The sequence below is a fragment of the Macaca nemestrina genome, chromosome Y (assembly GCF_043159975.1).
Source record: "Macaca nemestrina isolate mMacNem1 chromosome Y, mMacNem.hap1, whole genome shotgun sequence".
Classification (NCBI taxonomy): Eukaryota; Metazoa; Chordata; class Mammalia; order Primates; family Cercopithecidae; genus Macaca; species Macaca nemestrina.
In genome coordinates this window covers 1,333,191-1,360,473 of record NC_092146.1, presented here as the reverse complement: position 1 = coordinate 1,360,473, position 27,283 = coordinate 1,333,191, and the positions used below count along the sequence as shown (strand labels likewise).

General features: G+C 50.0%; 1 protein-coding gene across 1 annotated transcript; it reads right to left on the bottom strand.

The window, feature by feature from the left end:
- Positions 1–492: 492 nt before the first annotated feature.
- LOC105478259 (acetylserotonin O-methyltransferase) lies at positions 493–26,850 on the bottom strand. Its single transcript, XM_071089409.1, has 8 exons — positions 26,418–26,850; positions 18,351–18,525; positions 16,553–16,682; positions 13,030–13,098; positions 9,749–9,867; positions 8,143–8,283; positions 2,251–2,373; positions 493–771 (listed from the first exon to the last, which is right to left on the bottom strand). Exons 1-8 carry the CDS (start codon positions 26,484–26,486, stop codon positions 560–562), a joined length of 1,038 nt encoding a protein of 345 aa, XP_070945510.1. The 5' UTR covers positions 26,487–26,850; the 3' UTR covers positions 493–559.
- Between the last annotated feature and the right edge of the window lie 433 nt (positions 26,851–27,283).

Sequence of the window (27,283 nt, the reverse complement as noted above, 5' to 3'; positions counted from 1 at the left end):
AATCTGACGGCAAATGCCTGTGTTCTCATGGCGGCTACATGGAAAGATTTGAGTACAGATCCATACAGGAGAGACAGACAGGACTGTCTAGGGCAGAAAGAAAGAGAGACAGAAAGCTTGTCTCACTGTTGAACACTTCTCACTGTTGAAATGGCATCACTAATACTTCACAGAGCTGTGCAAGGCAGCCTGAAAGGAGAACCTCATATTTCATAGACACCCATTGTTGCTACATCCATCACTGGTGCCAAAGTTCTGTTCAGGATGAAGCTTCTAACAGACACCTCTCAAGGTGAACACTGCAGCCCCACCTTAAAGCATGAAGAGGACCCAAACATTGCCTACGGTCAATGTCAAAGCTGAGCTCTCCCACCCCCATCAGTGTGGTCCTCAGTAAAGCCCGGGAAACAATCTACAAAGTAGAGGCAGTCCAACCCTGTCCATAGAAACCTCCAGTCACTTATCGTGTGAACACCAAGAACAAGAAGCCACTGGAGATACATCTCTTTATTATTATGTCTTGTGTGCTTTGACAGTAGTTCCAGATCACAAGAAAAAGTTATTTCCTGACTAAAATGGCATCATAAATGGCTCCTGTTTTCTTAAACTGGAAGTCTCTGAAGCCAGCAGAGGAGAGGAGCATGTGGTAGTGGGTGGGGGTCCTCTCCTGCCCTTCTGTCTGCACAAGCATGTTCAGAGAGTAGAGCTGCGTGAGCAGAGGGCCCCGCCTGTCTTCATCCAGGAGGCTTTCAATTACCAGAATGCCACCACCTAGAAAGGGAGGGGCACAGTCCACATCACACACACAGACTGTGCCAAAGTCCCAGTGAACCATAAGGACAACCAGACTTCAGAGGACAGTCAGAGCACTGTCTCCATCACACACTCAGAGGCTGTGCCCACGTCTTTATGGAATATCACAGAATAGACGGACCTCACAGAACAGACAGCAGGGACACTGTCCCCTTCACACACACACAGAGGCTGTGCCCACATCCTCATGAACCACCAGATGGGTGGACCTCACAGGAGAACTGGGACACTGTCTCCAACACAGACACAGAGGCTGTACCCACGTCCTCATGAACCATCAGGATGAGTGGACCTCACAGGAGAACTGGGACACTGTCCCCATCTCACACACACAGAGGCTGTGCCCACGTCCTCATGAACCATCAGGATGAGTGGACCTCACAGGAGAGCTAGGACACTGTCCCCATCTCACCCACAGAGGCTGTACCCACGTCCTCATGAACCATCAGGATGAGTGGACCTCACAGGAGAATTGGGACACTGTCCCCATCTCACACACAGAGGCTGTGCCCACGTCCTCGTGAACCATCAGGATGAGTGGACCTCACAGGAGAGCTAGGACACTGTCCCCATCTCACCCACAGAGGCTGTGCCCACATCCTCATGAACCATCAGGATAAGTGGACCTCACATGAGAGCTGGAACACTGTCCCCATCTCACACACACAGGCTGTGCCCATGTCCTCATGAACCATCAGGATGAGTGGACCTCACAGGATAGCTAGGACACTGTCCCCATCTCACACACAGAGGGTGTGCCCACGTCCTCATAGACCATCAGGATGAGTGGACCTCACAGGAGAGCTAGGACTCTGTCTCCTTCACACACACACAGAGGCTGTGCCCACATCCTCATGAATCATCAGGATGAGTGGACCTCACAGGAGAGCTGGGACACTGTCCCCATCTCACACACACAGGCTGTACCCACATCCTCATGAACCATCAGGATGATTGGAGCTCACAGGAGAACTGGGAAACTGTCTCCTTCACACACACACACAGAGGCTGTGTCCACGTCCTCATGGACCATCAGGATGGGTGGACCTCACAGGAGAACTGGGACACTGTCCCCTTCACACACACACAGGCTGTGCCCACATCTTCACGGACCATCAGGATAGGTGGACCTCAGAAGTCAGTGAGGCACTGTCCTCATGACACACACAAATACTAGCCTAATTCTGAAACAGTTTCACCAAAGTGAGGCCACTGAAGTTTCAGAGGACCTTTCAGTTTTTCCATCTTTATGTGGTTTTATCAATAGAAGAGAAATTAGGACTCTATTTCTTATAGGTAGTTATCTAAAAGGAAAGCCTTTTGGCAGGATGTCTACACTTACCTGTGGGATGGTTTCAGTGCCTGCCTTCTCAATGTGACTCGTGTAGTTCTGCCCCGAGTCACAAGCACAGCTGATATGCAAACCCTACAGCTTACCTGGCTTGCAAGTATGGTAGACCCTCTCCAGCAGGTGTGAACATTTTCCATCTGCCCAGTCATGGAGGATCCTGGCCAGGATGTACAGATCTGCTTCCGGAAGAGGGTCTTTAAAGAAATCCCCTGGAACACAGGGCAATAGGACAGGCACCCTGAGGTCAGCCTGCCATCCAATCCCATTTGACTAAACCTATTTCAGGTAGAAAAGGTCACCGGGATGGGTCATACCTTTCCCAGGTCTTCCAGGCTAGTGACCTGCAGATCTAGCCTTGAAAAACAAAAAGGCTCAGGAGAAAGATAAGAAAATACTGAATGATATGTGTCTCCAACACACACACACAGAGGCTGTGCTCACGTCCTCATGAACCATCAGGATGGGTGGACCTCACAGGAGAACTGGGACACTGTCCCCTTCACACACAGAGGCTGTGCTCACGTCCTCATGGACCATCAGGATGGGTGGACCTCACAGGAGAACTGGGACACTGTCCCCTTCACACACAGAGGCCGTGCTCACGTCCTCATGGGCCATCAGGATGGGTGGACCTCACAGGAGAACTGGGACACTGTCCCCTTCACACACAGAGGCTGTGCTCACGTCCTCATGGACCATCAGGATACGTGGACCTCACAGGAGAGCTGGGACACTGTCCCCAACACACACACAGAGGCTGTGCTCACGTCCTCATGGACCATCAGGATGGGTGGACCTCACAGGAGAACTGGGACACTGTCTCCTTCACACACAGAGGCTGTACCCACATCCTCATGGACCATCAGGATGGGTGGACCTCACAGGAGAGCTGGGACACTGTCTCCTTCACACACAGAGGCTGTGCTCACGTCCTCATGGACCATCAGGATGGGTGGACCTCACAGGAGAACTGGGACACGGTCTCCTTCACACACAGAGGCTGTACTCACGTCCTCATGGACCATCAGGATGGGTGGACCTCACAGGAGAACTGGGACACTGTCTCCTTCACACACAGAGGCTGTACCCACATCCTCATGGACCATCAGGATGGGTGGACCTCACAGGAGAACTGGGACACTGTCCCCTTCACACACAGAGGCTGTACCCACATCCTCATGGACCATCAGGATGGGTGGACCTCACAGGAGAGCTGGGACACTGTCCCCTTCACACACAGAGGCTGTACCCACATCCTCACAGATCAGGATGGGTGGACCTCACAGGAGAGCTGGGACACTGTCCCCAACACACACAGAGGCTGTGCCCACGTCCTCATGGACCATCAGGATGGGTGGACCTCTCTCCTTCTCCTTTAAAAAATCATGTTATGATTTCTTTTTTGTTTTGTTGTTTTGTTTGAGATGGAGTTTTGCTCTTGTCGCCCAGGCTGGAGTGCAATGGCCCGATCTCAGCTCACCACCACCTCCACCTCCTGGGTTCAAGCGATTCTCTTGCCTCAACCTCCCAAGTAGCTGGGATTACAGACATGCACCACCACACCGGGCTAATTTTTGTATTTTTAGTCGAGACAGGATTTCTCCACGTTGCTGAGGCTGGTCTCGAACTCCCAACTTCAGGTGATCCACCCGCCTCAGTCTCCCAAAGTGCTGGGATTACAGGTGTGAGCCACCATGCCTGGCCCGTGTTGTGATTTCTTTCTTTCTGATGTCTCCTGCAAAAGTACACCTGCTATTATGACTCAAAGCCGTGGATTCCAGGAGGCCCTGGGAATTCGGTCAGCACCTGCTATCTGATGAGTTGAACTGAACCTCCAGTCAAGACCCGTTCCCAGATTTGGAGTAAACACCGAAGAGTCACCCTTTATCTTTTACATGTGTGATGTCAAACACTCAAGTCTCGTCATACGTTTCCTGCAAAGTCATAAGGTGCCAAACTTGGGAGAGATCTTGGTGAGCTCTGTGCAGGAAAGAGTTAACTCAGGCCAGGCGCGGTGGCTCACGCCTGTCATCCCAGAACTTTGGGAGGCCGAGGCAGGTGGATCACAAGGTCAGGAGATCGAGACCATCCTGGCTAATACGGTGAAACCCTATCTACTAAAAATACAAAAATTAGCTGGGCATGGTGGTGGGTGCCTATAATCTCAGCGACTTAGGAGGCTGAGGCAGAGAACTGCTTGAACCGGGAGGCAGAGGTTGCAGTGAGCTGAGACAGTGCCACTGCACTCCAGACTGGTCGACAGAGCGAGACTCCACTTCAAAAAATAAATAAATAAATAAATTTTTTTTTTAAAAAAAAGGCCGGACACGGTGGCTCACACCTATAATCCCAGCACTTTGGGAGCCTGAGGTGGGCAGATCACAAGGTCAGGAGATCGAGATCATCCTGGCTAACACGGTGAAACCCCGTCTCTACTAAAAATACAAAAAAATATTAGCCGGGCCTCGTGGCGGGCCGCTGTAGTCCCAGCTACTCGGGAGGCTGAGGCAGGAGAATGGCATGAACCCAGGAGGCAGAGCTTGCAGTGGGTCGAGATCGCACCACTGCACTCCAGCCTGGGTGACAGAGCAAGACTCCGTCTCAAAAAAAAAAAAAAAAAAAAAAAATTAGCTGGATATGGTGGCACAGGTCTGTAGTCCCAGGTACTCGGGAGGCTGAGGCAGAAGAATCTCTTGAATCTGGGAGGTGGAGTTTGCAGTGAGCCAAAATCCCGCCACTGCACTCCAGCCTGGGCGACAAGAGCGAAACTCAGTCAAGAAAAAAGGGGGGGGAGGGAGGGAGAGGAGTGGGGAGGGGGAGGGAGGGGGAGGGAAGGGGAGGGAAGGGAAGGGAAGGAAAGGGAAGGGAAGGGAGAGAAAAGAAAAGAAAAAAGAAAAGAAAGAAGGAGGGAGGGAAGGAAGGAAGGAGGGAGGGAGGGAGGGAAGGAAGGAAGGAAAGAGACAGAGAGACAGAGAGAAAGAAGAGAAAGAAAGAAAGAGAAGAAAGAAAGAAAGAGAGAGAAAGAAAGGAAGGAAGGAAAGAAAGGAAAGAAAGAAAGGAAAGAAAAGAAAGAAAGAAAGAAAGAAAGAAAGAAAGAAAGAAAGAAAGAAAGAAAGAAAGAAAGAAAGAGAAAGAAAGAACGAAAGAAAGAAAGAAAGAGAAAGAAAGAGAGAGAAAGGAGGGAGAGAGGGAGGGAGGGAAGGAAGGAAGGAAGGAGAGAGACAGAGAGAAAGAAAGAAGAGAAAGAAAGGAAAGAAAGGAAAGAAAGGAAGGAAGGAAAGAAGGAAGGAAGGAAGGAAGGAAGGAAGGAAGGAAGGAAGGAAGGAAGGAAGGAAGGAGAAATGATGTGACTATGTGTCACAGAAAGCAGGCAGTTTGCCTGGGGTCTCATGGTAAATGGAACTCACGTGCAGCTTCCAGATTCCAACCCTGGGTGCTTCCCATTAAACCATAAGGTATCCTAACAGTTGTTCAGGTTGCAAAACCATGAACAAAAAAAACATTTTCTCTCAGGTCCTATCCAACCAACAAGTGTTGCTACAAACTCTTTCATTTTTTTTATTTTTTTATTTTTGAGATAAAGTCTCGCTCTGTCGCCCAGGCTGGAGTGCAGTGGCACGATCATGGCTCACTGCAGCCTGCACCTGCCACGCTCAGGCGATCCTCCCAGTTCGACCTCCGGAACAGCTGGGGCCACAGCTGTGCATGGCTACACCTGGCTAATTTTTTTTTTTTTTTTTTTTGTAGAGACAGGGTCTCACCATGTTACCCAGGCTGATGGTAAACTTCTGAGCTCAAGTGAGCCACCCACCTCGGCCTCCTAAAGTGCTTGGATGACAAGCAGGGGTCACTGCCCTGGGCCTTACCTCTTTTTTTTTTTTTTTTTTTTTTTGAGACAGAGTCTCACACTGTCACCCAGGCTGGAGTGCGGTGGCACCATCTGGGCTCACTGCAAGCTCCGCCTCCCAGATTCACGCCATTCTCCTGCCTCAGCTCCACAGTAGCTGGGACTACAGGTGTCTGCCACCTCGCCCGGCTAATTTTCTAATTTTTAGCAGAGACGGGGTTTCTCCGTCTTAGCCAGGATGGTCTTGATCTCTTGACCTTGTGATCCGCCCACCTCGGCCTCCCAAAGTGCTGGGATTACAGGCGTGAGCCACCGCGCCCGGCCAGCGTGCTGTTTCTTTCACATAAACCAGGTTCTTCTCATCCTTCAGGTCTCATCTCAGCCTCTCGTGACCAAGCTAGTTCGATTTGATGTTTTCTCCATGGAATACAACTCAGTCATAAAACGGAAAGAAATAATGCCTTCGCAGCAACTTGGATGGAGCTGGAGGCCACCGTTTTACATGAAGGAACTCAGGAATGAAAAAAAACTATTGGATGTTTTCACTTACAAGTGGGAGCTAAGATACGAAGATGCAAAGACATACAAATGAGACAAAGAATTTCGGGGACTCAGGGTGAAATGTGGGAGGTGGGTGAGGGATAAAAGACTCTCAAAAAAAAAAAAAAAAGAAAAGAAAAGAAAAAGAAAAGTCGGGCACGATGGTTCACGCCTGTCATCCCAGCACTTTGGGAGGCTGAGGCGGGCAGATCACCCGAGGTCAGGAGTTTGAGACCGGCCTGTCCAACATGATGAAATCCCACCTGTACTAAAAAGTACAAAATTTAGTCAGGTGTGTGGTAGCAGGCACCGTCATCCCAGCTACTCAGGAGGCTGAGGCAGGAGAATTGCTTGAACTGGGGAGGTGGTGGGTGCAGAGAGCCGAGATGGTTCCACTATACTCCAGCTTGGGCGACAGATGCAAACTTTGTCTCAAAAATAAATAAATAAAATAAAATAATTTTTTAAAAACAGTACATATTGAGTACAGTGCACATGGCTCGGGGGATGGGTGTAACAAAATCTCAGAATTCACCACTAAAAAACTCACCTGGTTGGGCACGGTGGCTCACACCTGTCATCCCAGCACTTTGGGAGGCCGAGGTGGGTGGATCATCTGAGGCTGGGAGTTCAAGACCAGCCTGGCCAACATGGTGAAGCCCCGTTTGTACTAAAAATACAAAACTAGCTGGGCGTGGTGGGGGGCACCTGTAATCCCAGCTACTTGGGAGGCTGAGGCAGGAAAATCACTTGAAGCCGGGAGGTGGAGGTTGCAATGAGCCGAGATTGCACCACTGAACTCCAGCCTGTAATCCCAGCAGTTCAGGAGGCCGAGGTGGGCAGATCACCTGAGGTCGGGAGTTCGAGACCAGCCTGGCCAACATGGGGAAACCCTGTCTCTACTAAAAGTTCAAAAATTAGCCGGGCGAGGTGGCGGGCGCCTGTCATCCCAGCTACTCGGGAGGCTGAGGCAGGAGAATCGCGTGAACCCGGGAGGTGGAGGTTGCAGTGAGCTGACATTGCACCACTGCACTCCAGCCTGGGGGACAGAGCAAGACTCTGTATCAAATAATAATAATGATAATAATAATTGTAAGAAAGCTGTATACCTACACACAGCTTTCCATCCATCATGAGTAACAGACAGTGTGGAGTTGAGGGTGTTGTTGGGAGCAAGAAGAAAACCACGACAGGCCAGGCGTGGTGGCTCAAGCCTGTAATCCCAGCACTTTGGGAGGCCGAGACGGGCGGATCACGAGGTCAGGAGATCGAGACCATCCTGGCTAACATGGTGAAACCCCGTCTCTACTAAAAATACAAAAAACTAGCCGGGCGAGGTGGCGGCGCCTGTAGTCCCAGCTACTCGGGAGGCTGAGGCAGGAGAATGGCGTGAACCCGGGAGGCGGAGCTTGCAGTGAGCTGAGATCCGGCCACTGCGCTCCAGCCTGGCTGACAGAGCGAGACTCTGTCTCAAAAAAAAAAAAAAAAAATCGCATGACGTCTTCATCATCTCCCAGAAGCGTCCAGCCACACCCCGTGCTCGGAGAAACCATGAGACACGTCTCTGCTTCCCTGACAGACACCAACACACCTTCCTGGAGGTGAATCTCTTCCTCCTCCGGGAATGAGAAGTGCTGCTTTGCCGTCCGCACCACTTCTGGGACGTCGAAAACGGTGACCTTACATCCAGGATACAGAGACAGGCATTCCTTCGCCAGAGCTCCAGGGCCACCTGGAAGAGGACAAAGCGTGTCTGGCCCCCAGAGATGAACCGGGAAGACGTCACTCGCCCTCCACGCACCGTGGACCCATGAAGGGTTCAAACCAGGAACTTGGGTCCTTCCACCGTGTCTGGTCTTCGACACCAGCCTGGCCAACGTGGCAAAACTCCGTGTCTATCAAAAAAATACAAAAATTAGCCTGCCGTGGTGGCGGACGCCTGTGATCCCAGCTACTCGGGAGGCTGAGGCAGGAGAATCGCTTGAACCCGGGAGGCGGAGGTTGCAGTGAGCTGAGATCACACCACTGCGCTCCAGCCTGGGCGATAGAGCAAGATTACATCTAAAAAATAAAATAAAATATAGGGGCTGGGCACGGTGGCTCACGCCTGTCATCCCAGCAGTTTGGGAGGCCGAGGCGGGTCAATCACGAGGTCAAGAGATACAGAGCAGCCTGGCCAACATGGCAAAACCCCGTCTCTATTTAAAAATCCAAAAATTAGCCTGGCATAGTGGCGTGCACCTGTAATCCCAGCTACTCGGGAGGCTGGGGCGGGAGAATTGCTTGACCTGGGAGGCGGAGGTTTGCAGTGAGCTGAGATCACACCACTGTACTCCAGCCTGGGCAATAGAGCAAGATTACATCTAAAAAAAAGATAAAATATAGGGGCCAGGCATGGTTGCTCATGCCTGTCATCCCAGCATTTTCGGAGGCCAAGGCAGGTGGATCACGAGGTCAAGAGATACAGACTAGCCTGGCCAACATGGCAAAACCCCGTCTTTATTTAAAAAATCCAAAAATTAGCCTGGCATAGTGGCGGGCACCTGTAATCCCAGCTACTTGGGAGGCTGGGGCAGGAGAATTGCTTGACCTGGGAGGCGGAGGTTGCAACGAACCGAGATCGCACCACTGTACTCCAGCCTGGGCAATAGAGCAAGATTACATCTAAAAAAAAGATAAAATAGAAATAAAAGAAAAGCGTGCTTGCGGCGGAGATGTTTGCTGACTCTAGGAAGTGCCCAGTGCCGGGAGGAATGATTCCTCCAAGACCAGAAATCCCCTACATGTCAAAGCATCAGAATGCAGAAAATAAAAGCCATTGTTAGGCCGGGCGCGGTGGCTCACACCTGTCATCCCAGCACTTTGGGAGGCCGAGGCAGGCAGCTCATGAGGTCAAGAGATCGAGACCAACATGGTGAAACCCTGTCTCTACTAAAAATACAAAAAATTAGCCGGGTGGGGGAGCTTGCACCTGTAGTCCCAGCTACTCTGGAGGCTGAGGTGGGAGAATTGCTTGAACCTGGGAAGCGGAGGTTGCAGTGAGCTGAGATCGTCCCACTGCACTCCAGCCTGGGTGACAGAGCGAGACTCCATCTCAAAAAAAAAAAAAAAAAAAAAAGAAAAGACATTGGTAACACGCTCCCTACAGAGAACAGGAGACACAGCTGTGAGGTTTTGGGGGCTGGGGGGGTACCTACCACCAAGGTCGCACATAAGTGGGAACCCCGAAAGGTCAAAGGCGGTGAGCACGCTTCTCCCGTTGACGCTCCAGACCTCCTGCAGAGCTTGCATGAACTGCAGCCGCTCACCCTCAGACCTGGCGTGCAAAGCCACGCTCGTGAAGACGGTGAAGATCCGGGCAAGCGTCCAGAGCAAGGGCGTACATAACCCCCTGCTGAGAACAGAGCTGTACCCCACAGGTGCACCTGAGGGCTTCGTATGTGTGAAATGGAACACGGAGTCATTTGGGATGGGGGAACCAGAGACAAAGAGGTCGGCCACCAAAGGGTACGCAGCTCTGGGAAACCCGGGGTCGAGTCAGAACGCATCATTGTTCTCTGGATGGGAAGGGATTTCCCCGCTCGATGGGAAGGGATTTCTATCCGAAGAGGAGTTTAGATGTTTTCTAAGGGGAAAGTCGATAATATGTCCCCCCACCCACAGAGCTCAGCTCCAGAGGACAAATCCAGGAAGGGGGGGGGGTCCACATATCCTGGGGCAGGGGCCCCAGAAGGTGGGAATTCAGGTGGTGGGGGAAGAGGCTAGAGAAAAGGCAGGAACTAGTAAGGGAGGGAGGTGAGATGGAGCCAAGGACAGCTGGACACGGAGGCGGACAGAGCTCATGTGTTGCAAGCTCCCTCTCTCCTCCTGTCCTCTTTAAAGAGCCTGCTGCGGGGGTTTGCCTCAGAGTAATGAGGGCTGAAAAACTGCCTCTTAGGTACCAGAGTCACTATTCAGGTGATGACCACACTAAAAGCCCAGGCTCCACACCGCAACACGTAAGCATGGAAGAGATGGGGACTTGTGCCCACTAAACAGATACATATATACACATATACGTACACATGTATACATATATTCACATATGTATGAAGAAAGGAAGGAAGAAGGAGAAAAAGAAAAAAGGAAAGAAGAAAGGAAAGGAGAGAAAGAAAGAAAGAGAGAGAAAGAAAGAAAAGAAAAAAGAAAGGAAATGAGGAAGGAAGGAGGGAAGGAAGGAAGGAAGGAAGGAAGGAAGGAAGGAAGGAAGGAAGGAAGGAAAAGAAAGAAATGGGTGAGGGAGGGAGGAAAGGAGAGAGGGTGGGTGGGAGGGAAGGAAGGAAGGACTAAGGGAAGGGGGGAAGGAAGGAAGTGAGGGAGGGAAGTAGAGAGGGTGGGAGGGAGGGAAGGGAGGAAGGAAGGAGACAGGGAGGGAGGAAGGGAGAAAGGAAAGAAGGTAGGAAGGAAAAAAAGAAACAAGGAAAAGAAAGAAAGAAAGAGAGAAAGAAAGACTGAAAGGAGAAGAGAGGAGGAAAAAAGGAGGGGAAATATGGGGCATGAAAACGGAAGACGAGAGAAAGGAGAAGACGGGAGAGGAGAAGGAGAGAGGCAGGCGAAGGGAGGCGACGGGAGAGGTAGAAATGAAAAGAGAGGAGAGAAGGGAAGAGAAAGAAAGGAGGAAAGAGAGGAGAAAGGAAGAGGAAAAGAAGAGAAAGAGGATGAAAGGGGATGGGAGGGAAAAGGAGAGGAGAGGAAAGAAGAGAGTGAAGAAGAGAGAAGGGAGAGGAGACAAGAGAGGGAAGATGGGAGAGAGGAGGGGGGAGGTGGAGAGAAAAAGAGAGGAGAGAAGGAAAAGGAGAGAAAGAGAGGAGGACAGAAGAGGAAGAGAGGGAACAGGATGGAAGGAGAGGAGAGGGGAGGGGAATAGAGGGGAGCGGAGGGGAGGAGAGGAGAGGCTGGGGGGCAGGCAAACCCCTCAGGCATCCCCTTGTCCTTCATAGGCTTCTCTACTCCATGCCTCAGCTGGAACCCTGGACCGGCCCATCAATCCACCTCCACCTTGGAATTCCAGGTAAGAGCTTCAGGCTTGGAATTCCAGGTAAGAGCTTCAGGCAAAGGCCAAAGCTGTGTCCACGTCCACAAAGCAAAGTGAAGAACTGGGGTCTCCCCTGGCCTCACCTTCACCTCTGACCAAATCAAAAACTGGGCCTCTATTTTCTTCCTTCCTTCCTTCCCTTCTTTCCTTTTCCTTCCTTTCCTTCCTTCTCCTTCCTTCCTTCTCCTTCCCTCCTTCTCTCCTTCCCTCCTTCCCTCCTTCCCTTCTTTCTTTTCCTTTCCTTTCCTTTCCTCTCCTCTCCTCTCCTCCCCTCCCCTCCCCTCCCCTCCCCTCCCCTCTCCTCTCCTTTTCTTTCTTCTCTCTTCTCTTCTCTTCTCTTCCTTCTTTCTTTCTTTCTTTCTTTCTTTCTTTCTTTCTTTCTTTTCTTTTCTTTTCTTTTCTTTTCTTTTCTTTTCTTTTCTTCTTTTCTTTTCTTTTCTTTCTTTCTTTCTTTCTCTCTCTCTCTCTCCCTTCCTTCCTTCCTTCCTTCCTTCCTTCCTTCCTTCCTTCCTTCCTTCCTTCCTTCCTTCCTTCCTTCCTTCCTTCCTTCCTTCCTTCCTTCCTTCCTTCCTTCCTTCCTTCCTTCCTTCCTTCCTTCCTTCCTTCCTTCCTTCCTTCCTTCCTTCCTTCCTTCCTTCCTTCCTTCCTTCCTTCCTTCCTTCCTTCCTTCCTTCCTTCCTTCCTTCCTTCCTTCCTTCCTTCCTTCCTTCCTTCCTTCCTTCCTTCCTTCCTTCCTTCCTTCCTTCCTTCCTTCCTTCCTTCCTTCCTTCCTTCCTTCCTTCCTTCCTTCCTTCCTTCCTTCCTTCCTTTCTTTCTTTCTTTCTTTCTTTCTTTCTGTCTCTCTCTCTCTCTCTCTCTCTCTCTCCTGGAGTTTCACTCTTGTTGCCCAGGCTGCAGTGCAATGGCGTGATCTCAGCTCACTGCAACCTCCACCTCCCAGGTTCAAGCGATTCTCCTGCCTCAGCCTCCCGAGTAGCTGGGATTACAGGTGCACACCACCACACCCGGTTAACTTTTGCATTTTTAGTAGAGACGGGGTTTCACCGTGTTGGCCAGGCTGGTCTCGAACTCCTGACCTCAGGTGATCCGCCCACCTCGGCCTCCCAAAGTGCTGGGATGACAGACGTGAGCCACCGCGCCTGGCCGGTGCCTCCATGTTCTACATAAACACTGAGTTTGTGAGTAGTCCTTTGGAAGGAAGGGTCAAGTTGCACCCACTCAACAACTGGATCCATTCGAACATCAGAATCTGGGATGGTAGTGGGGGTGGGGGGTGTTATTTTAAACTAAATGGTGACTTCCTCCTGGGTTATCCCGTTTGAGTACATTGATTGGGTCTCCTAAGTCCTTTAGAAATAAACACAATCTTATCTGAGTTGTTGGTTTCAAAGTGATGGGTGTTACCTGTAGATGGCTGTAAAAAGGTCTTCAGCGGGAACGCCAAACGTCTGCAGGTACTGGTTCTTTCCTTCTCTAAGAAAAGAGAGGGAAGGCTGCTGTTTAACTACCTCATCTCATCTCATCATCTCATCTCACCTCATCATCTTATCTCATCATCTCATCTCACCTCATCATCTTATCTCATCTCATCATCTCATCTCATCTCATCATCTCATCTCATCATCTCATCTCATCTCATCATCTCATCTCATCTCATCATCTCATCATCTCATCTCATCATCTCATCTCATCTCATCATCTCATCTCACCTCATCATCTTATCATCTCATCTCACCTCATCATCTTATCTCATCATCTCATCTCATCTCATCATCTCATCTCATCTCATCTCATCATCTCATCTCATCATCTCATCTCATCATCTCATCTCATCATCTCATCTCATCTCATCATCTCACCTCATCATCTCATCATCTCATCTTATCTCATCATCTCATCTCACCTCATCATCTTATCTCATCTCATCATCTCATCTCATCTCATCATCTCATCTCATCATCTCATCTCATCTCATCATCTCATCTCATCTCATCATCTCATCATCTCATCTCATCATCTCATCTCATCATCTCATCTCACCTCATCATCTTATCATCTCATCTCACCTCATCATCTTATCTCATCATCTCATCTCATCTCATCATCTCATCTCATCTCATCTCATCATCTCATCTCATCATCTCATCTCATCATCTCATCTCATCTCATCATCTCACCTCATCATCTCATCATCTCATCTTATCTCATCATCTCATCTCACCTCATCATCTTATCTCATCTCATCATCTCATCTCATCTCATCATCTCATCTCATCATCTCATCTCATCTCATCATCTCATCTCATCTCATCATCTCATCATCTCATCTCATCATCTCATCTCATCTCATCATCTCATCTCACCTCATCATCTTATCATCTCGTCTCACCTCATCATCTTATCTCATCATCTCATCTCATCTCATCATCTCATCTCATCTCATCTCATCATCTCATCTCATCATCTCATCTCATCATCTCATCATCTCATCTCATCATCTCATCATCTCATCTCATCATCTCATCATCTCATCTCATCATCTCATCTCATCTCATCATCTCATCTCATCATCTCATCTCATCATCTCATCTCATCTCACCTCACCTCACCTCATCTCATCATCTCATCTCATCTCATCATCTCATCTCATCTCATCATCTCATCTCATCTCATCATCTCATCTCATCTCATCTCATCATCTCATCTCATCTCATCATCTCATCATCTCATCTCATCATCTCATCTCATCATCTCATCATCTCATCTCATCATCTCATCTCATCTCATCATCTCATCTCATCTCACCTCACCTCATCTCATCATCTCATCTCATCTCATCATCTCATCTCATCTCATCATCTCATCTCATCTCATCATCTCATCTCATCTCATCTCATCTCATCATCTCATCTCATCTCATCATCTCATCTCACCTCATCATCTCATCTCACCTCATCATCTCATCTCATCATTTCATCTCATCTCATCATCTCATCTCATCATCTCATCTCATCATCTCATCTCATCTCATCATCTCATCTCATCATCTCATCTCATCATCTCATCTCATCTCATCTCATCATCTCACCTCATCTCATCATCTCATCTCATCTCATCATCTCATCTCATCTCATCATCTCATCTCATCATCTCATCTCATCTCATCATCTCACCTCATCTCATCATCTCATCTCATCTCATCATCTCATCTCATCTCATCATCTCATATCATCTCATCTCATCATATCTCATCACATCTCATCTCATGCCATCTCATCATCTCATCATCTCATCTCATCATCTCATCTCATCATCTCATCTCATCTCATCATCTCATCTCATCATCTCATCTCATCATCTCACCTCATCATCTCATCTCATCTCATCATCTCATCTCATCATCTCATCTCATCATCTCATCTCATCATCTCATCTCATCATCTCATCTCATCTCATCTCATCATCTCACCTCATCTCATCATCTCATCTCATCATCTCATCTCATCTCATCATCTCATCTCATCATCTCATCTCATCTCATCTCATCATCTCACCTCATCTCATCTTCTCACCTCATCTCATCATCTCATCTCATCTCATCTCATCATCTCATCATCTCATCTCATCATCTCATCTCATCATCTCATCTCATCATCTCACCTCACGTCACCTCACCTCACCATACCATCTCATCTCATCTCATCATCTCATCTCATCTCACCATCTCATCTCATCTCATCTCATCTCATCATCTCATCTCATCTCATCTCATCTCATCTCATCTCATCATCTCATCTCATCTCATCTCATCTCATCTCATCTCATCTCAGTCGCCCACGCTGGAGTGCAACGGCATGATCTCGGCTCACTGCAACCTCTGCCTCCAAGGTTCATGCTATTCTCCTGCCTCAGCCTCCCGAGTAGCTGGGACTACAGGCGCCCGCTACCGCGCCCGGCTAATTTTTGTATTTTTAGTAGAGACGGGGTTTCACCATGTTGGTCAGGCTGGTCTTGAACTCCTGACCTCTTGATCTGCCCGCGTTGGCCTCCCAAAGTGCTGGGATTACAGGTGTGAGCCACCGTGCCCGGCCTTATCTTATTTTATGAGATGGAGTCTCGCTCTGTCGCCCAGGCTGGAATTCTATGGCACTATCTTGGCTCACTGCAATCTCTGACTCCTGGGTTCAAGCGATTCTCCCGCCTCAGCCTCCTGAGTAGCTGGGACTATAGGCACCCGCCACCACGCCTGGCTAATTTTTTGTATTTTTAGTAGAGATGGAAGTTTCACTGTGTTGGCCAGGCTGGTCTCGAACTCCTGACCTCAAGTGATCTGCCCACCTCGGCCTCCCAAAGTGCTGGGATGACAGGCGTGAGCCACCGCACCCGGCCACACCAGGTGATTTCTACCGTCTGCTCTGGGTAAGCAACTCTAGCAATTCCATGACTGGTTCTGCAAGAAATCTGCCATTTCAGGCTGGGTGAGGTGAGATGGCGCCACTGCACTCCAGACTGGTCGACAGAGCGAGACTCCATTCAATAAATAAATATATATATATATATATATATTTTTAAAAAGGCTGGGTGCGGTGTCTCACGCCTATAATCCCAGCACTTTGGGAGGCTGAGGTGGGCAGATCACCGGAGGTCAGGAGATTGAGACCATCCTGGCTAACATGGCGAAACCCCGTCTCTAGCTGGACGTGGTGGCAGGTGTCTGTTGTCCCAGCTACTCGGGAGGCTGAGGCAGGAGAATGGCTTGAACCCAGGAGGCGGAGGTTGCAGTGAGCCAAGACTGTACCACTGCACTCCAGCCTGGGTGACAGAGCGAGACTCCGTCTCAAAAAAAAAAAAAAGAAACTTTGCCTTTCACCTCCTCCAATGCCCCTTCACCAGCCCCCCGGGGGTACCACCTGGATGCAGTCCCCACCTCACAGCATCTGCCAGGTGGCCCCAGCACCCGTAACTGGTCCTGCCCATGTACTTTAGCAGGTTGCATTGTGAGGTCGGGCTGACCCTGGTCAGGTAGGCGCTGGACAGCTCTGTGTTTTGATAGAAAGCTGAAACACACAAAAAAGAACAGGGAGAAAGCAGTGAGATTCCGAGTCCCTGCTGGCGGACGCTCCCCAGCTCACCAACGTGGTGATTTCCACATGATTCCTGCCTGGGAGCGCCAACACCCGCACAGCTGGGGCGTTCTGTGGAAGGCACAAAGGTGACCTGGGGCAGCTGGCACCCCCGTCAGGTTCGGTTTAGACAAATCCCATCAAGAGTTTTGGGTGGAGGAAGTACAAATGCAGTTGAACCACGAGAGAAAACACACATTACATTTCCCAGAGTGTCTAAAATAACATATTGAGGCTGGGCACGGTGGTTCACGCCGGTCATCCTAGCACTTTGGGAGGCCGAGGCAGGTGGATCACCTGAGGTCAGGAGTTCGAGACCAGCCTGGTCTACTAGAAATACAAAAACTAGCCTGGCCAGGTGGCGGGTGCCTGTAATCTCAGCTACTGGGGAGGCTGAGGCAGGAGAATCGCTTGAACCCGGCAGGCAGAGGTTGCAGTGAGCCGAGATTGCACCGCTGCAGTCCAGCCTGGGCAACAGAGCGAGACTCTGTCTCAAAAACAGAGCGAGAGGGCCGGGCATGGTGGCTCACTCCTGTAATCCCAGCACTTTGGGAGGTCGAGGCAGGTGGATCACCTGAGATCAGGAGTTTGACACTAGCCTGGCCAACATGCTGATACCCCGTCTCTACTAAAAATACAAAAATTAGCCAGGTGTCGTGGCTCACGCCTGTAGTCCCAGTTACTCAGGAGGCTGAGGCAGGAGAATCGCTTGAACCGGGGAGGCAGAGGTTACAGGGAGCCGAGATCTCACCATTGTACTCCAGCCTGGGGACAGAGTGAAACTCCGTCTCAAAAAAAAAAAAAAAGAAAGAAAGAAACCCCATCATTCGCATAACATCTCTGGCTGTTTTTTTTGTGTGTGTATGGTTTTGTTTTTTGTTTTGTTTTGTTTTGACACAGGACCAATCCTCCTGCCTCAGCCTCCTGAGTAGCTGGGACCACAGGCGTGTACCACGACTCCCTGTTCATTTTTGTATTATTATTATTATTATTATTATTTTTTATTATTATTATTATTTTGAGATGCAGTCTTGCTCAGTTACCCAGGCTCACCGCAACCTCTGCCTCTCAGGTTCAAGCAATTCTTCTGTCTCAGCTTTCTGAATAGCTGGGACCACAGGTGTATACCACCTCTCCCAGTTAATTTTTCTGTCTTTTTTAGAAATGGGGTCTTGCGACGTGGCCCAGGCTGCTCTCGAACTCCTGGGCTCAAGGAATCCCCCAGCCTGGGCCTCGCACTCTGGCAGCTCTGACGTCCCCAGGGCAGACCTCGGTAGCTACGACACAAACCACATGAACCCCCAAACCTGCAAATACAGACGGAATCTCGCTCTGTCACCCAGGCTGGAGTGCAGGGGTGCGATCTCGGCTCACTGCAACCTCTGCCTCCCGGGTTCACGCCGTTCTCCTGCCTCAGCCTCCCCAGTAGCTGAGAAGACAGGCGCCCGTCACCACGCCCGGCTAATGTTTTGTATTTTTTTAGTAGAAATGGGGTTTCGCGGTGTTAGCCGGGATGGAGACGGTCTGGCTTTGTACGAAACACATGGGCTGCAGAGGGTGGCCCGCTTAAAATGCCTCCTTCAAAACACCCATTGTCCTCACCTTTTCCTGCCCTCGTCTCCACTTTCAACAGCTTCAGGGACACGCAGGTGTCCAGCAGGAGCTCTGTCCCGTGGGAGCTGGCCTCCACACCTGCAGCCACTGCTGCCACGTCCAGGGGCCCTGGGGCCTCGGCGAGAAGGTCGAACACCCCCAGCTCGCAAGCGGCGAAGAGAACCTTGAAGGAGGAGCAGAAATAAAAGGTCAGCGCTCAGCCTGACCCTGGGAACCCATGGCCACAGAAACACCCCATAGGACGCCAGGCTGGGGAGGAACGCATTGTTTTATTTACATTTTTATTCATTTTTTCTTTCTTTCTTTTTTTGAGACGGAGTCAAATGAGGTTGCACCACTATGGAAAACAGGCATTTTTATTTATTTATTTATTTATGTTAATTTATGTATGTATTTTGAGATGACGTCCCACTACATCGCCCAGGCTGGAGTGCAGTGGCGCCTTCTCGGCTCACCGTAACCTCCGCCTCCCGGGTTCAAGCGATTCTCCTGCCTCAGTCTCCCGGGGATTACAGGCCTATCCCACCATCCCCGGCTAATTTTTATATTTTTAGTAAAGACGGGGTTTCACCATGTTAGCCAGGCCGGTCTGGACCTCCTGACCTCAAGTGACCCGCCCTCCTCAGCCTCCCAAAGTGCTGGGATGACAGGCATGAGCCACCACGCATGGTCCTCTCTCTCTCTTTTTGAGACAGTCTTGCTCTGTCGTCCAGGCTGGAGGACGGTGGCGCGATCTCAGCTCACTATAACCTCAGCCTCCTGGGTTCAAGTGATTCTCCTGCCTCCCCATCCCGAGTAGATGGGATTACAGGCGCCCACCACCACACCCAGCTAAGTTTTCCATTTTTAGTAGAGACGGGGTTTCTCCATGTTGGCCAGGCTGGTCTTGAACTCCTGACCTCAAGTGATCCACCCGCCTCAGCCTCCCAAAGTGCTGGGATGACAGCCGTGAGCCACTGCGTCCAGCAGGTCTTGTTCTAATAACTTTGTATTAACTAATTTTTTCTGTTAAGGGTAGAGAAAGTTTTATTCTATTAAGGTTGGATTAATAATAATTAATAATTAATTAATAATAATTCTATTAAGATTGTGTTAACTTGTTTCGTTAAGTTTTTATGGTTGTTATTCTGTTAATTATATTAAGGTTGTCTTAGCTCCTGTTTTATTTGTATTAATTAATTACTCTATTAAGGGTGTGTTAGGTTATTCTGTTAAGGTTTTATGAGTTCTTGTTCTTATGAAGCTTGTATTAAGATGTATTCTATTCAGGTGGTATTACCTTTTTTGTTAAGCTGTTATTAATTCCTGTTTGCTTAAGATTGCATTGACTGCTTGTTACAGGAAGTCTGCATCAAGTTTATTCTACTAAGCTTGTATTAGCGCCTTTTCTATTAAAGCTAGATTAGGCCGGGCGCGATGGCTCACACCTGTCATCCCAGCACTTTGGGAGGCCGAGGCAGGCAGATCACTTGAGGTCAGGAGTTCGAGACCAGCCTGGCCAACACAGGAAAACCCTGTCTCTACTAAAAATACAAAAAGTAGCCAGGCGTGGTGCATGCCTGTAATCCCACCTGTTCAGAAGGCTGAGAATGGCATGAACCCAGGAGGCGGAGGTTGCAGTGAGCTGAGATCGCACCACTGCACTCCAGCCTGGGCGACAGAGCGAGACTCGGTCTTTAAAAAAACAAAAAAGCTATATGAATTCTTGTTCTTTAATGTTGTATTAACCTTTTAAAACTAGCATTGTGTTCTGTTTTATTCATTAAAGTTGTATTCATTCCTGTTGGGGATGGGTGAATTAATTGTTCTTTTAAGGGTATATTAAATGTTATCTTCTTACGTCTATGTTCACTCTTGGTCTATGAAAGTTGCATTAACTAATTGTTTCTGTTAAGGGTGTACTAAGCTTGATCTTTTTTTTTCTGCTCCCAAAAAGTTTTATTATTATTATTATTATTATTATACTTTAAGTTCTGGGATACATGTACAGAACATGCAGGTTTGTTACACTGGTATACATGTGCCATGGCGGTCTGCTGTAGGTATACACCTGCCATGGTGGTCTGCTGTGGGTACACACCTGCCATGGTGGTCTGCTGTGGTATACATGTGCCATGGTGGTGTTCTGTAGGTATACACCTGCCATGGTGGTGTTCTGTAGGTATACACCTGCCATGGTGGTCTGCTGTAGGTGTACACCTGCCATGGTGCTCTGCTGTAGGTGTACACCTGCCATGGTGGTCTGCTGTAGGTGTACACCTGCCATGGTGGTCTGCTGTAGGTGTACATCTGCCATGGTGGTCTGCTGCAGGTGTACACCTGCCATGGTGGTCTGCTGTAGGTATACATGTGCCATGGTGGTCTGCTGTGGGTATACACGTGCCATGTTGGTCTGCTGTAGGTATACACCTGCCATGGTGGTTTGCTGTGGGTATACACGTGCCATGGTGGTCTGCTGTAGGTATACACCTGCCATGGTGGTCTGCTGTGGGTATACATGTGCCATGGTGGTGTGCTGTAGGTATACACCTGCCATGGTGGTCTGCTGTGAATATACACCTGCCATGGTGGTTTGCTGTAGGTATACATGTGCCATGGTGGTCTGCTGTGGGTATACACCTGCCATGGTGGTTTGCTGTAGGTATACATGTGCCATGGTGGTCTGCTGTAGGTATACACCTGCCATGGTGGTCTGCTGTGGGTATACACCTGCCATGGTGGTTTGCTGTAGGTATACATGTGCCATGGTGGTCTGCTGTGGGTACACACCTGCCATGGTGGTCTGCTGTGGGTATACATGTGCCATGGTGGTGTTCTGTAGGTATACACCTGCCATGGTGGTCTGCTGTGGGTATACACATGCCATGGTGGTTTGCTGTAGGTATACATGTGCCATGGTGCTCTGCTGTAGGTATACACCTGCCATGGTGATCTGCTGTAGGTACACACCTGCCATGGTGGTCTGCTGTGGGTATACACGTGCCATGGTGGTCTGCTGTGGGTATACACGTGCCATGGTGGTTTGCTGTAGGTATACATGTGCCATGGTGGTTTGCTGTGGGTATACACCTGCCATGGTTGTTTGCTGTAGGTATACATGTGCCATGGTGGTCTGCTGTGGGTATACACCTGCCACGGTGGTCTGCTGTGGGTATACACGTGCCATGGTGGTCTGCTGTGGGTATACACCTGTCATGGTGATCTGCTGTGGGTATACACGTGCCATGGTGGTGTGCTGTAGGTATACATGTGCCATGGTGGTTTGCTGTGGGTATACACCTGCCATGGTGCTCTGCTGTAGGTATACACCTGCCATGGTGGTCTGCTGTGGGTATACACCTGCCATGGTGGTCTGCTGTGGGTATACACGTGCCATGGTGGTGTGCTGTAGGTATACACCTGCCATGGTGCTCTGCTGTAGGTATACACCTGCCATGGTGGTCTGCTGTGGGTATACACGTGCCATGGTGGTCTGCTGTAGGTATACATGTGCCATGGTGGTTTGCTGTAGGTATACACCTGCCATGGTGCTCTGCTGTAGGTATACACCTGCCATGGTGGTCTGCTGTGGGTATACACGTGCCATGGTGGTCTGCTGTAGGTATACATGTGCCATGGTGGTGTTCTGTAGGTATACACCTGCCATGGTGGTCTGCTGTGGGTATACACGTGCCATGGTGGTCTGCTGTGGGTATACACCTGCCATGGTGGTTTGCTGCACTCATCAATCTGTCACTTACATTAGGTATTTCTCCTAATGCTATCCCTCCCGTAGGCCCCACTTTTTTTTATTTTTTGAGGATACTGGGTCTGGGTCTGTCTGCCAGGCTGGAGTGCTATGGTGTGATCTCGGCTCACTGCAACCTCTGCCTCCCAGGGTTCAAGAGATTCTCCTGCCTCAGCCTCCTGAGTAGCTGGTACTACAGGCACCTGCCAACATGCCCAGGTAATTTTTGTATTTTTAGTAGAGATGGGGTTTCACCATATTGGCCAGGCTGGTCTCGAACTCCTGACCTTGTGATCCACCCGCCTCGGCCTCCCAAAGTGCTGGGATGACACGCGTGAGCCACCGCACCCAGCCAAGGGGATACTCAATGTTATCTTCTTATGTCTGTGTTCACTCTTGGTCTATGAAAGTTGCATTAGCTAATTGTTTCTGTTAAGGGTGCACTAAGTTTGATCCTCTTAAGGTGGTATTAACTCTGCCTTAACTCTGGTTCTGTTCAACTGCTGACAGCTCCCATGACATGGTATCATGTGCCCTAAAGTGATTGTTCTTCCAAGATTTCGGACCCAGCAAACCCCCTGTGAACCAGCGACAGGCTTCGAATGAGCAGTCAGTAGCCCCAGCAGGCTGGGTCAAAGGAGGCAAAGGGAGCAGATGACTGTTGTCTGGGACAGTAACAAAAACCCACCTCTACTAAAAAATAGAAAAATTAGCCAGACGTGGTGGCGCGTGCATGTCATCCCAGCACTTTGAGAGGCCAAGGCGGGCGGATCACGAGGTCAGGAGATCGAGACCAGCCTGGCTACCACGGTGAAACCCCGTTTCTACTAAAAATACAAAAAATGAGCCGGCATACAAAAAATTAGCCGATCGCGGTGGCGGCGCCTGTAGTCCCAGCTACTCGGGAGGCTGAGGCAGGAGAATAGCGTGAACCCGGGAGGCGGAGCTTGCGGTGAGCCGAGATCGCGCCACCACACTCCAGCCTGGAGGACAGAGCGAGACTCCGTCTCAAAATAAAAAAAAATAAAAATAAAAATAGAAAAATTAGCCAGACGTGGTGGCGTGTGCCTGTCATCCTAGCACTTTGAGAGGCCAAGGTGGGCGGATCACCTGAGGTCAGGAGATCAAGACCAGCCTGGCTAACACGGTGAAACCCCGTCTCTACCAAAAATACAAAAAATGAGCCAGGCGTGGTGGTGGGCGCCTGTAATCCCAGCTACTTGGGAGGCTGAGGCAGGAGAACTGCTTGAACCTGGGAGACAGAGCTTGCAGAGAGCTGAGATTGTGCCATGGCACTCCAGCCTGGGCAACAACAGTGAAACTCCATATCAGAAAAGTAAATAAAAATAAAAAATAAATTAGCTGGGCTTGGTGGCAGGCACCTGTAATCCCAGGTACTCAGGAGGTTGAGGCAGGAGAATCGCTTGAACCCGGGAGGCTGCTCCATGTATGGGTGGCTGGGGAATAGGTATTTCCAACCCTTGGGGGCCTAGGGATAAAATTCAGGGGCTCTACAAACAAGGAACGAGAAGAGATTTCACTCTGATTTTCACTACCTCTTCCTAAGATGGGCTATTCCCGCCAACCATGAGCGTACTTCAAGCCACAGCTGTGATACAAGAGCCTGAGGGAGCCACCGGGTGCGGTGGCTCACACCTGTCATCCTAGCACTTTGGAGGCCGAGGTGGATCAACTGAGGAGTTGGGAGTTCGAGACCAGCCTGACCGACCTGGAGAATCCCCGTCTGTACTAAAAATACAAAATTATCCGGGCATGGTGGTGGCAGGTGCCTGTCATCCCAGCTACTAGGGAGGTTGAGGCAGCAGAATCGCTTAAACCTGGGAGGCGGAGGTTGCGGTGAGCCAAGATCGTGCCACTGCACTCCAGCCCGGGCAACTAGAGTGGAACTCTGAAAAAAAAAAACAAAAACAAAAACAAAAAACCAAAAAATCCTGTGGCTTGCTGACAGAGAACCCACAGATATTTTCATGTCACATGAGAGCTGCTGCGGACGTCTCAAAATACCACCAGCACATGACCCCCTTGCACAATGCTGCTGGTTTTTCTGTTTTTGTTTTGAGACAGAGTCTCACTGTGTCGTCCAGGCTGGAGCGCAGTGGCAGGATCTCGGCTCACTGCAACCTCCGCCTCCCGGGTTCAAGGGATTCTCCTGCCTCAGCCTCCTGAGCAGCTGGGATGACAGGCACCTGCCACCATGCCTGGCTAATTTTTGTATTTCTAGTAGAGACGGGGTTTCACCGTGTTAGCCAGGATGGTCTCAAACTCCTGACCTCAGGTGATCCTCCCGCCTCAGCCTCCCTAAGTGCCGAGATGACAGGCGTGAGCCACCGTGCCCGGCCAAGATCTGCTGGTTTCAGTATCCTCATCGCCACCACCTGCAGCCATCATCTTGGTGTTGCTGTCACGAAGCAGTGGAGTTGTGTGTTGTCAAAACTGCAGTTTTACTCAAGAAAAAAAAAAACGGCGATTGCATGAGAGAAGCCCATTCCCTCAGCCCATGAAGTCAGCCACAGACGCTTTCATTCCAATCGCCTCTTTAGATCTTTGGAAACTGCAGTTGTTCAACATCTGGGCTCACCTCATCAAGACCACTGTACTGTTTAATACCGTTACCCAACGCACTGAACACCCATTCGTGGAGGGAGCTTTAAAAAAAATAAACGTATCCTGGCCGGGCGCAGCGGCTCACGCCTGTCATCCTAGCACTTTGGGAGGCCGAGGCCGGCAGATCCCTTGAGGTCAGGAGTTCAAGACCAGCCTGGTCAACATAGTGAAACCCCCCCCACCTCTACTAAAAAATAGAAAAATTAGGCCGGGCGCGGCAGCTCACGCCTGTAATCCCAGCACTTTGGGAGGCCGAGGCAGGTGGATCACGAGGTCAGGAGATCGAGACCATCCTGGCTAACATGGTGAAACCCCATCTCTACTAAAAGTACAAAAAATTAGCCGGGCGAGGTGGCGGGCGCCTGTAGTCCCAGCTCCTCGGGAGGCTGAGGCAGGAGAATGGCGTGAACCCGGGAGGCGGAGGTTGCAGTGAGCTGAGATTGTGCCACTGGGCTCCAGCCTGGGCGACAGAGCAAGACTCAGTCTCAAAAAAAAAACCAAAAAAAAAATAGAAAACTTAGTTGGACGTGATGGCACGTGCCTGTAATCCTAGCACTTTGGGAGGCCGAGGCGGGTGGATCACCTGAGATCAGGAGTTTGAGACCAGCCTGGTCAACATGGTGAAACCCCGCGTCCACCAAAAATAGAAAAAATTAGCTGGGCGTGGTGGCAGGTGCCTGTAATCCCAGCTATTCGGGAGGCTGAGGCAGAACTGCTTGAACCCGGGAGGTGGAGGTGGCAGTGAGCTGAGATCATACCACTGCATTCCAGCCTAGGCAACAAGAGTGAAACTCCATATCAGAAAAATAAATAAATAAATAATTAAATAAAAATTAAAAATAAAATAATTAGCCGGGCTTGGTGGCGGGCGCCTGTAATCCCAGCTCCTCGGGAGGCTGAGGCAGGAGAATGGCGTGAACCCGGGAGGCAGAGGCTGCAGTGGGCCGAGATCACACCACTGCACTCCAGCCTGGGAGACAGAGCAAGACTCTGTCTCAAAATAAAAAAAATAATAAAGAATAAATAAAAAAATAAATCTCTGACTTATCTCTATGTTTGCATTAAAGTAAAATTCATAAAATTCACCATTGACCATTCTTGTTTTGTGTGTGTGTGGGTGGTTTTCTTGTTTCTGTTTTTTCTTTTTCTTTTTTTTTTTTTTTTTGAGACAGAGTCTCGCTCTGTCGCCCAGGCTGGAGTGCAGTGGCACGATCTCGGCTCACTGCAACCTCCGCCTCCCGGGTTCACGCCATTCTCCTGCCTCAGCCTCCCGAGTAGCTGGGATTACAGTCATGTACCACCAAGCCCAGCTAATTTGTGTATTTTCAGTAGAGACGGGGTTTCACCATATTGGCCAGGCTGGTCTCGAACTCCTGACCTCGTGATCTGCCCGCCTCAGCCTCCCAAAATGCTGAGATGACAGGCGTGAGGCACCGCGCCCGGCCCAATGTACTCACATATATTGATTGACGTCTCATGTCTGCCTAAAATGTCTAAAACGAAGCTGCCCCCGGACCACCTTGGGCACACATCCTCAGGACCTCCTGAGGCTATGTTGCAGGTGCACGTTTTTCCCGGTGGGAAATAAACCTCCTGAAACGATGGAGACTCATCATTTTTCTCGATCGACACCCCCCACAGTGGAACGTGAGTGTGATGAACGGAAGTCTACTCCCCTGCTTGTCCCACAGAGCGTATCCTACCTGGGACACCATGAAGCCGTTGGTGTACTCATTGAGGAGCCGATAGCCGTCGTCCCCTGAGGAACCCATGTCGTCTCCAATCCAGCCGCGGCGTCCGGAGCCTCTGGAGGGTTTGCTTCTAGGAGCACGGAGCCTGCTGGCAAGCTGGGAAAGAGGGACCCGCTCACGGCTGCTGTCTGAATCTCCCTGCTGGCTGCCCAGTACTCAAACAAAGACAGATCACTCTAGAAACTCGCATTAACCTTATTAGGGGATCACAAAGCGTGTCGGAATTCCCTGGCTTTCTGTGCGGGCCCTTCCGCAGCCCTAAAATAGTCTGCCTGAGGCCTCCCCTGAGCCTTGGAGTCATCAGCTGTAGAACTGATCCCAGACCAATACGCTCACCCCTCATTAGCACTAAACAAATCGTCTCACTGGGTGGCTCAAAAAACAGTTCTCTCACACTTCTGGAGGCTGGAAGTTCAACATCAAGATGCCAGCAGGCCAGCCTGGGCAACATACTGAGACCCTTTTTGTTGTTGTTGTTGTTGTTGTTGAGATGGAGTCTCGCTCTGTCACCAGGCTGGAGTGCAATGGCACAATCTCAGCTCACTGCAACCTCTGCCTCCCAGGTTCAAGTGATTCTCCTGCCTCAGCCTCCCAAGTAGCTAAAATTACAGGCACCTGCCACCATGCCTGGTTAAATTTTTGTATTCTTACTAGAGATGGGGTTTCACCATGTGGGTCAGGCTGGTCTCGAACTCCTGACCTCGTGATCCACCCGCCTCAGCCTCCCAAAGTGCTGGGATGACAGGCGTGAGCCACTGCACCTGGCCTCCGAGTGATTTTAGAGGGAAGAATATAAACACAGCCTTGCCCGGGTGCGG